The sequence below is a fragment of the Arachis stenosperma genome, chromosome 2, assembly GCF_014773155.1.
Source record: "Arachis stenosperma cultivar V10309 chromosome 2, arast.V10309.gnm1.PFL2, whole genome shotgun sequence".
Taxonomy (NCBI): Eukaryota; Viridiplantae; Streptophyta; class Magnoliopsida; order Fabales; family Fabaceae; genus Arachis; species Arachis stenosperma.
Window position 1 is genome coordinate 105,461,885 of NC_080378.1, and position 11,323 is coordinate 105,473,207.

At 32.2% G+C, this 11,323-nt stretch overlaps 1 protein-coding gene across 1 annotated transcript; it reads left to right on the top strand.

Annotated features, from left to right (window-relative positions):
- Window positions 1-5,287: 5,287 nt before the first annotated feature.
- On the top strand, window positions 5,288-10,364 carry LOC130961097 (MACPF domain-containing protein CAD1-like). Its single transcript, XM_057886777.1, has 7 exons — window positions 5,288-5,768; window positions 6,649-6,887; window positions 6,977-7,172; window positions 7,279-7,356; window positions 7,844-8,027; window positions 8,273-8,436; window positions 9,322-10,364. Exons 1-7 carry the CDS (start codon window positions 5,511-5,513, stop codon window positions 9,952-9,954), a joined length of 1,752 nt encoding a protein of 583 aa, XP_057742760.1. The 5' UTR covers window positions 5,288-5,510; the 3' UTR covers window positions 9,955-10,364.
- Window positions 10,365-11,323: the final 959 nt, after the last annotated feature.

Below are 11,323 nucleotides of genomic sequence, written 5' to 3' on the forward strand. Positions count from 1 at the left end.
GACAAATCACAAGGGTTTGAGCACTTCTTACCTCAGCCCATATGAAGTAGGGATAGAACCTACTTGAAATCCATGTTGGAGTATCCCTAAACACCCAAAATCACAAGATTTTAACACTAACTACCTAAAAATGTGTAACAGTAAAGAATTTCGAAAACTGGGCAGAGATGAATGGAATACTCACCACAAAACTTAGATAGAATTGTAGAGGATGAGAAGAGCGACGCGTGGCCATAAACGACTCGTCAATCGGAGCTCCGTAGCTCAAGTTATGGTGGTTTGAAAATCAAAGAGAGTTAGGTTTTCTCTCTTCTCTTCTCTCTTCTCAATTTCAGCGCCCCAACCCTTCCTTTTAGGGTATAATGAGCTGAAATGCTCATAACTAATGATTATATATGTTGGGTCTTGGGCTCACTTAGGCCCGGTTCACTTATTTTTGTCCGTTGGCCCAATTTTGGACCAAAACCTTTAAGATTAGCGCTCTAAATCGCACTTCAAATATTTCTACCTCCCTTAATTATAATTCCTCATTTCTTAATCTTATTTACTCATAATCAATTTTCTCAGCTGCAATACCAGACAGGTCTCAGCCGGTACTGACGGTCAAAATTCCACTGCGCATTTTTACGCAGAAAACTATGTTTTTTGACTCGGAAAAATTCACTGAATCCAAATATCATATTTAAATCATCAAATTCCAATTGACAAATCTTCCAACCATATTCGCTCCTATTTAACTTATTATTTAATTAATTTTGGTTAGACCGGGTATTACAATATTCCAATTGCTCCACCTAATCGAACCAAGATAGGACCCCAAAGAAACTTAGGAATATATGCTGGATATGATACTCCTTCTATTGTGAGGTATCTAGAGATACAAACGGGATATGTATTTAAAGCTTGATTTGCATATTGTCACTTTAATAAACAATATTTTCAACATTAGAAGGATAGAATAAACAGCTGGCAAAAGAGCTAAATTAGAATGTATCATCATTAATACATTTGAATTCTCGATTAGGACAATATGAATTAGAAGTTTAAAAGATTATTCATTTATAGAAAATTATAAATGAATTGTCTGATGCATTTTCTGATACAAAAAAGATAACAAAATCCTATATACCAATAAAAATGCTCCAATTTAAATTGATGTCCTTGTTGGACAAATGATAAATAGTGCAAACACATGGCAAATGTGTGGTATGCTAGTCATTTCTAAAGATAAAAATTTTCGTAAAAAAAGAGAAAAAATTTGTGGTAAAGAGGCAAATAATCTTTCTATTGAGGTTGACAAAGTCATAATTGGGACACTTATAGTTGTCCAAAGTCATAACATAATTGAAATATTGAAAGATATTCAGGTACTTGAAAATTATCAAAATGATGATATCTTAATAAATTGTCTTTACGAAAAAAATAAAACCGAAGAGAAATAATTGTCAACAACATATTTTTATATAATATAGCGCTAAATATTATGAACGAAAATGAGGATCTTAAACCAAAAACCGTCAAAGAATATCGGTGAATGTGTAATAATTCAAAAAGAAAAGAAGAAGATAAGTAAATAAATAAAATTGTGGGCCATCTCACTTGATATTTTTTGTCTCTAACCCTAGCCATACACACTCTCTCACCTGTGTCTTCTAGCCGCATAAATCATAAAGAAAAAAAAAAGGAGATTAGAAAGAAAGAAGGAAAGAAGGAAGGAGACATGGGGTCGTTGGATTTGGAGTCATTGCCGCCGATGATGATGAGAGAGAGGCACACGATGGTGAAGGAGGAGGAGGCACAATGGTGGCTTTGCAACCGCTGAATAGAGGAGAAAGGGAACGACTAGAGAAGGAGAGAGATCGGTGACTATAAGAGAAGAAGGTTAGTTGACGGTGTTGATGGAGATCACAGCCGCTAACATCACTGTTGTTGTTGGAGCTTCCGGTGCCGCCAGAGCTCACTGCAGGAGCTGATGTCGCCGTGACTTTTGTTACCACCGTCCTAAGTTATTACACCTTTGCTTCACTTTTGCACCGTTGGTTCACCTTTATCACTTTTTAGTACTGTATTAATTTGGTTTTTCGTTACACAACCTCCTTAACCACTTTTATTTCTGCATTGCTCTATCTTGTCGTTGCGTTTTGAATTATCTTTGGTTTCTTACAATGAGATAAAATGGTACTCATCTGTTCATGTCCATAAAATCAGTAGAACATGTCTGTTTCAGATTCACACAAAGAAAAAATAACCACTTAAATGTGATTTATGTTTGTTATTTTGATGATTTTTTTAGATTAGATAACTTTCCATTTTTTTTTATAAAAGGAATATTGAAAGCTTGAATCCTTAATATCTATCATTAATTATCTATGTGTTATAATATACTTCTATCACTATTATTATAATAGATTTGCTTATGTGTTCGAATAAATTTTATCCACTGTTACTATAATAGATTTATTTTAGCTAAGTACATTATATTTGTACCATTGTCTTGTGAGTGTTATAGATGCTTTGTTTATCACTAAGTGGCAAAATTCACTCTAATATTTTTTTTTTTGAAGATAAGAGCCTTATTCCTAACTTTGTTCCATCAATTTCACTCAAGTATTATTTGAATCGCTGGGCTCGTATTGTCCAAGGACATGATGCCTTTTGTAAATATCTTGAAAATCTTTAGATTTGTTTAAGTGCTCCATATATTACTGGCAAGATCCAACTAGAGTGACGTGAGATAGTTTGTTTTGTGATCATTGTTATATATAGTCTTCATAACTTGAAAAAGATATGCAATTATGACTATGTTTTGTAGTAAATCTTAAACTAGAATTTCATGCATGTTATTAAAATTGGATTGGACCGACTAATTCAACCAAAAAATCGATGAACCGGATTTTAAACTGATCTGGTCTGATTATCAGACCACATAAAACAACGAACCAGTGTGAACCGGTCAAAATTGGTAAGACCAGTTCGACCGAATCGCTTGAGTTTCAAAATTTTTTCAAAATGTAGAAGATAGGGTTCAAACCCCCTCATCAAGGAGAAAGATAATGCTCACAACCACCAGGCTATTAAGCTTGTTTTTAAAATATATGCAAATTAATATATATATATATATATATATATATATATATATATATATATATATATATATATATATATATATATATATATATATATATATATATACTTCTATTTAATTTACTTTAATTTTAGTTATAAACTCATTTATTCTTAAATTAATAATATTTTTATTTAACAATAATTATGAACTCACTTATTTTTTTATAATAGATATAAACTAATTAATAAATTATTGAAATTCGAAAATAATAGTTATTTTAATATAAAAATAAAATAAAAATATTTATGATAGAGTAAATTAACAAAATACTTATTATTCCTGTTTCATATTATTTTAGAATAGCTAGATATTTTTAAAATGTTAGTGAAACTATGTATTTTAAATTTTAATTTTAAATTTTTGACTATGCTTTGTTTTTTATTTACATAGAACCAGGTCAATCGATTCAACCAGTGACCCACCAGTTAAACCAATGACCCAATGATCCAGTGACCTAATCGGTTCAATTACCGATTCGGTTCTGACAACTATGATTTCATGTACTTTATGCTGATCAATTTAAGTTAAATATAATATCTAAGCATGTGAAGAAAGTATTGTAAGAAATTATATTTGATTCTTTCTATTTTGTGAAATTTATTTCTTAGGCTTGCATTTTTTTAAGCGTCAATGATGGCCAGGCGAGGTTATGACAGAATGGATGATTGAAAAAATTGAAAAGAAAAAGTCATGAAAATTGAATTAGACTCATTTGCAAAACGTAAAGTTTTTGGCCATTTAGTCCAAATATCTAAAGGTATGAAACTTGTTGAATACAAATGGGTATTTGTGAGAAAAGAAAATGAAAATAATAAAATTGTACGCTACAAAGTTTGCCTTATAGTACAAGATTTTTCATAAAGACTTGGTACAGGTTTTGAGAAGTCCTACTCTCCTGTAGTTGATACAATTATCTTGAGATATTTGATTAGCTTATCTACATATCATAAGCTAAATATACATCTAGTAGATATGGTCACAATCTATTTATATGGTGAATTAGATCGCGATATCTATATGAGAATTACTGAAAGACTAAAAATATCTGAATAATTCTTATAAAAATTTTAATTTTAGGTGGACATTTTAAATTCCAAATCTACTACCAAATCTCTTTCATCTGAAAACGAGAATGCTTTAATTCAATAGGCGAATGATAAAATTGATAAACAACAGAGTAGCCAGATTAGACTGTGTATTGGCCTTAATTATTGTATGCCCACGTAATTTGAATCATCTCCATATTCAACTAAAATTTTATAAATTTGTGTGATAATTCTTTTATCAGTACTTAATTAGTAATAATTTATATTTATATTTATAAATATTTTATACACAAAAAATATATAGTTTATACTTATATTTATCATAATTTTATACATATAAATTAATATAATTACACTTATATTTTTCAGAATTTACACTCATAAATTAATAAAATTTATTTGTTAAAATTAATTTAAAATTTATATTGATCAAATAATAAAAATAATATTTAAAATTATTGATTCCAAGAATTTTTCTTTTAAAAACTCACACGTACACTCCCAATATAAAAATATCTTTTGCCAAAATAATCAACTAACATAAATAATTCAGGTTAGTTGAAATCAAGTTAAGTTTCCAAACATTGATAACATTTAATTTGTTAATTAAATAAGTGAACTATAAAAACAAAATTTAGAATCTTGGAAGAAGACTTGGACCATAGTTGAGCACACGTGTTTGGACTAAGGAATGGACGGTCAAGATTTTAGGCAAAAGAACACGCAAACGCTTCTGATTTGATCTGAAAAGTAAAAATGCATGAGACTTCTGAAACTCAAGTCAATGCCTCTTTGTACAAACAAACAAACAAAACCCCAAATTCATCTCTCCACAAAACTAAAAATCAGAGTCTCCCAAAGGTAGAAAACTAGAAAAACAACTACTTTCCCTACTTGGTTTTAGTTTTACAGAGAGAGAGAGAGAGAGAGAGAGAGAGAGAAATAAACACTGACACAGGTATCAGAAGAAAGTAGCTGTAGCACCATCCCAAAAAACCAGATTTTGGATAAAATCTTCATCGCTTTGAGATCCATTTCCATCTTCAGAAACGAGAAGAAAAGGAGGGTGGTGGTTGAATCGAGTTTTTTTTTTTTTTTTTTTTTTTTTTTTTTTTTTTTTACTGAGTCAAGTCGTTTGGAGTTAGACTCGACATATGATGTTTGGTTCATTGAGCTACATGCCCACATAGCTCAAAACTTTAAAGTTGTGTACTTTCATGAGGGTTTCGTGTAATTTCTTCATCTGGGTCGTTCTAATTCCCTTCGATTTCTGAGATTTTTCCACCCGTCAAGTACTGTATTGAAAATTGGGGATTTTTTTTTTTTTTGGATGAGATATGGGGGAGCATGTAGCAGCAATTCACACTGCTACCAATGCTTTGCAAGCATTAGGAAGAGGTTTTGATGTGAACTTTGATACGAGGTTGCTTTATTGTAAAGGGGTTTCAGGGTCTAGGGTAGTTGAGGTTGATGAGGAACACCCAAGGGACATGTGCTTGTACGATGATGTTGTTGTTGAGAATGTTTCCAGGGACATTGGATGCTCTCAGGAACCCATAGATCGTCAGAGTTCTGGAGTGTATAGTTTCCAAGAGGTAAACTTTTTCTAGATTTGAGAATTTTTCTATAATTATAGATGTGTTGTTGTTATGCTTCTTACGTGTTTGTGAAAATGTTTGTGTTGACTTGATCAAAAGAAAGTGCTCTTTAATTGGATTTGGATGTAATTTAGTGTCCTAAGATTGTCAATTACATGTAATCGTTTTAATATTATGTTTTGATATATGATATATGATTCTGGAGGACGCTCTAATGTAATGAAAACCCCTGAATTAGTATTCTTCATATTTTTTGTGGTTTTTTCATGCCCCCTAATGGGTTTTGCGGTGATGAGAGTTACAAATTCGTGCTTGAGCTGTGCATTTGTCAATTATTTGGATATGAATCTTGCATATCGAAGCAAACTGAGCTAGGATCAATCTTAGGCTAGATAGCCAAATTTAGCATTAGGATTAAAATTAAGGCTGAGTTTAATGTGTTTCAGAACAGCAAATATAGGGGCAATAGAGATAGAGGGCAGCCTGGTGCACAAGCATCCTGCATTAACGCAAAGTCCGGGGAAGGGCTGCACCACAGAAAAGTTGTGCCTCTGTTATTGTCGCCATTGTCCTCATTTATTGTGTGGATAGAAATTGGCAAAATTTTTTTCCTACAGAGACATTTTGTTTGTTTTTATATCTGCCGATTTCTCCAGATAGATTTGTGTCTCCCACTGCCTCTATATTTCTATCTTAAAACGGTTATTAAATTCGGCTTAAGATACTAGCTGAGAATGTTTCTACTTTACATGGTTTTCTTGTTTGCCTCAAGTATCTAAATTACGCTTACTACTGTCATTTCTTATTCTAAATTGTGTTCTTTTTGGCGGGGCATGTCTTAAAACATTTATGGTAGTTTTTTGTAACTTGACCACAGATGGTTGAATATTTCAACAATAAGGCAAATGTATCAGGGAGCTTTGCTATTGGGAGCTTTAATTCCGCATTTAGCTTCACTGGTTCAAAACTTATTGATGCTGCGGCTACAAAAACCTTGTCCTCAGATGGATTTTACATTCCCCTTGCAAAGGTTCAGCTTAAAAAATCCCACTTAACATTGCAACAAAATGTCAAAAGGGTTGTGCCGGTTAGTTGGGATCCGCCGTCCTTGGCAAGGTATGTTTATACAAGTTATCCACAGAACGCTGTAACAAGCATAATATCTATCTTTGGATTTTCCTTGACTTTTGGTTCCATTTTGGCAGCTTTATTGAAAATTTCGGAACTCATGTAATTACTTCGATAACTATTGGTGGTAAAGATGTTATTTATGTTAAACAACACCATAGTTCACCATTGTCAAAGTTGGAGATAAAGAACTATATTCAAGAAATTGGAAATCAGAGGTTCTCTGACATCAATAGCCATACAAGTTCAGGTCAAACAAAATCCAAGGATAAGGCTAGTTCACTTTATTTCCACTTTTTCTTGAGTAAATTGATATGATTTGGGTTCATCATAGCAAGTAATATATGATATTATTTTATTTTAATTACATGTTTTGCAGGGTATTGATTCTTTTTCCTTCAATAGCCAAGGGATTTACCCTCAACCTACGACTGCAACATATCCTAGCGGCAAAGAAGTATGCAATATATGTTATTTTATATTCATAAGATAGTTTTTGCAATACTAACCAAAATCATTAAACTTTTTCTGAGGAACTGATTTTCTAATTTTGGAGTAAACTTTTTGAGAACCAAAGAAGTGTGGGTAGAGTCTTGTGATGACTTTACTAATCTATTGTATCCTTAGGCGTGGAAGTACACAAATCTTGGTTTCTGTGCCATCTATGAATAAATATACATCTTTTACGGTTATTTCCTTATTCCCCCTCATGAGCGAACCCAATTTTTCGTTTCGCCATTCTTTAATGAATTCCTAGACTTTCTTGACACAGAAAGAAAATAAAACTAAGCATTGAATAATTTCCTATGATGAATGGATAATGGATATGGGTACCAAATACTCCTTCTCTGATCAAGAATAATTTGTTCAATTTTTTATTCATTAGTAATTGATGGCATAATAGAAGGCCAACATTCTAACTTATTCAAATGCATGTTGACTAGGATGTCACGGTTATTTTTAGAAGAAGAGGAGGAGATGATTTGGAACAAAACCACATCAAATGGATAAAAACTGTTAAGTCCTCCCCAGATATCATTGAGATGACTTTTTGTCCTATAACAAATCTCCTTGATGAAATACCCGGCAAGGAGCATTTGACTCGTGCTATTAATCTTTATCTTGAATGTAAGTAATCGAATCCTAAAATACTCAAATGCTTATGGAGAACATTTAATCCATGTTCCAAAAACATCTCCCGCTCAATTTCATATGTAAAGTTTAAAAATCATATAAAAGTGAAAGAAATGAATGGTTCTGAATTTTTTTGGAATACATTTTAAATGTACTCTACGAGCATGCAAGTATTTCTCTCAAGTTGTTTTACTAAGAGTATGATCTAATATAGCTTTCCCCTTGAATTTTGTGCTCAGATAAGCCTCCTATTGAAGAACTTAGGTATTTCCTAGAGTTTCAGATTTCTCGCGTTTGGGCTCCTCTGCGGGACAGGATTCCAGGTCACCAAAGGAAGGAACCTGTATGCCCATCTTTACAATTCAGCATAATGGGCCAGAAGCTTTATGTCAGTCAAGAGCAGGTAAAAAATAAAATAAAATCATTTTTCAAATTTGTGATGTTTTACTTCACATTAAGACTTCTGAACCTTTGTCAATGATCCCATTTTCTGGCGTAATGTGAACACTTCTTGTTTCATGTTTTCTGACTTCGGAATGTATTAGGCAACATATATAGTTTTAAGACCTAAGATGCTTGTGCCTTTACCAAATGTCTTCAAATCTGATGGTAATGAATTGGTTCCTAAGTGATATGGAGTTCTCATTTCGATATATGGATAAAGTGATTCCTCTAATTTTAGTTATGTTGACTGTGCACTTTTTATCCACAATTGAAACTCTTGTTGGGCGCTATTAAAGTCCAACTACTTGTAGCAATCCTTATAAAATCTAAGACGACTACTTTCATAATTTTATTTTGGCATGAATTTGAGGCAGCTTGTACATCTTTTTTCTGTTGTTCTCAACGCGGCAGCTTTAATTGTTGAAATTGGATTATGCATATTCGCCGTCTAGCCTTGAAAGGAAATAAATATGAATCCAATTCACAACAGTTGAAGACACTAACTATCGATATTTGTCGTATTTTTCTTCTTTCACTTTTTCATCAGTTGATATCTTCTTGTGAACATTACTTGATATCTTGTGTATTGTTCTTAGCAGTTTTATCTCATTTGGGTATTTGGTGAGCCTGGATGTGTGCTTTAGCTTTTTCTTGAAAAAAAAAACACATTTTATATATTTGTATAAATTCTACAAAATTACCAGAATTTCAATTAAGAGAAATAATATTTTTTGAAAATGTTAGTTTAAAAAAAAAAATCAATATCTTCTTTGTTGCCTTTGTAAAAAGACCAAGTTGTAAAATTTCCTTTAAATCTGAACATGGTGGTTCTGTTTGAATGCAGATTACGGTTGGACGTAGGCTGGTAACTGGCTTACGGCTTTGTCTAGAAGGAAATAAGCAGAATCGGCTCTCTGTTCATCTTCAACACTTGGTATCCCTTCCGAAGATCCTTCAGCCGTATTGGGACAACCATGTTGCTATCGGTGCTCCCAAGTGGCAAGGACCCGAGGAACAAGATAGCCGGTGGTTCGAGCCTGTTAAGTGGAAGAACTTTTCTCATGTGAGCACTGCGCCGATTGAGAACCCAGAAACCTTTATAGGAGACTCCTCTGGTGTGTACATAGTTACCGGAGCACAGCTTGGAGTATGGGATTTCGGACCCCGGAATGTATTGTACATGAAACTCTTGTATTCTAGGTTACCCGGCTGCACGATCCGTAGATCACTATGGGATCACACCCCGATCAAGTCATCGAAAATCTCAACTTCCGGGGACAGTTCTAGTCCTGACAACTCAAGTTCTGGTTCTAGAGAAAATGTCGTAGGGAACAAGTTGATGAAGTATGTCGACTTGTCCGAAATGAGCAAGGGACCTCAAGATCCTCCAGGGCATTGGTTAGTTACTGGTGGAAAGCTTGGTGTTGAGAAGGGGAAAATTGTTTTGAGGGTTAAATATTCATTGCTAAATTACTGATTTTCACTGTCCATGTTTTTTTGTTTGTTTGTATGGTGATGTGCAGTGTTTTTATGTGCTAAATTAGTGGAAAACATTTTATTATGGTTTGATGATGACCTGAGAGATTAGTAGGAAGCTTAATTATGGGGTTAGTGGTCGCAAATGCTTTGTTTCTTTTGCTATTGCTGCTTATATAAATGTTCATGTTTATAGGATTTGGAACTTGTTCCCCCACTAGTAACTCCATTATTAGATCAATGATCATATTATGTGCTTAGTGCTTACAATACAAAAGAGAATAGAAAATGTTGCTATCCTTATGGACTTCATTTATATTATACGTACCATAAAGTGGGACACTTTGTTGAGATGCTGTATTCGCATATTAGATATATTTTGAATACAATACTTAGTGGATATTTGTTTGATACGCGTGTTTTATGTATTTAACTGTATCTTAATAAAAAATTACTAAAATATCTTTTTGGATGCGTTTGGATACACTTAGATATCATATGTAGCCATGTCTAACTTTATTCTTAATTTATATTCTTGAAATGAGTTTATAGATAGTATATATATTATCATTTACTAATAAAAATTATTTTAAATATTTTATATAATTATAAAAAACATTTAAAATGTTAAAATATTAATTTGTATTTTATGTATATGTTATGTCTTTGTGTCTTATAAAAAATTAAATATGTATGTTTGAATATTCCGTATTGTGTCGTATCACATTTTTGTGCACGTATATTTATTTATATAGTATTATATTAATAAAAATATTTGGTGCAGATTATTATTATTATTATTATTATTATTATTATTATTATTATTATTATTATTATTATTAGATGATGATGATGATGATGATGATGATGATGATGATGATGATGATCTTTTGTTTTGTGGATATTTCCTTAACTGTGTCAACAAGATACTTATTCAATTCAATATTCAACAAATGCGGTTGATGTCTTGATGACATATTGATATGGGGAGGAATTGGGGGTTCAGATTCTGAGTTGGTTGTTAGTGGTTACTGGTTACGGTTGTCACTTGTAACAGATTTTACTATTTTAGAGTGAAAACAATATATGGGGCTAGTGTATCAGATTGGATTGATGAATTCAAAGATCCAAACCAAACCTAACAAGTTGGATTGGTTCGGTTTGTTTCTAACAATAGGACCAATTTCTTTCAGATAACACAAACCGGTCAATTTTATTTATTTTCACTTGAACACCTAATTAGATTATTTTCAAAACATATTTTTTAGGATTAAACAAATTTTCATCCATTATGAAAAAAGGTGTACTTTTAGTTTTGTCTTAATTCCTATATTTTTCTTTGTTTTGTTTTGACTTTAAAAATTTTGCTT

Bases quoted from the DNA above. Each gene is read 5' to 3' on its own strand.
- LOC130961097 (XM_057886777.1), top strand. From the start codon at position 5,511: ATGGGGGAGCATGTAGCAGCAATTCACACTGCTACCAATGCTTTGCAA. The intron at 6,888-6,976 runs GTATGTTTATAC...CCATTTTGGCAG, and splicing joins GATCCGCCGTCCTTGGCAAG to CTTTATTGAAAATTTCGGAA. The intron at 7,173-7,278 runs GCTAGTTCACTT...CATGTTTTGCAG, and splicing joins AAACAAAATCCAAGGATAAG to GGTATTGATTCTTTTTCCTT.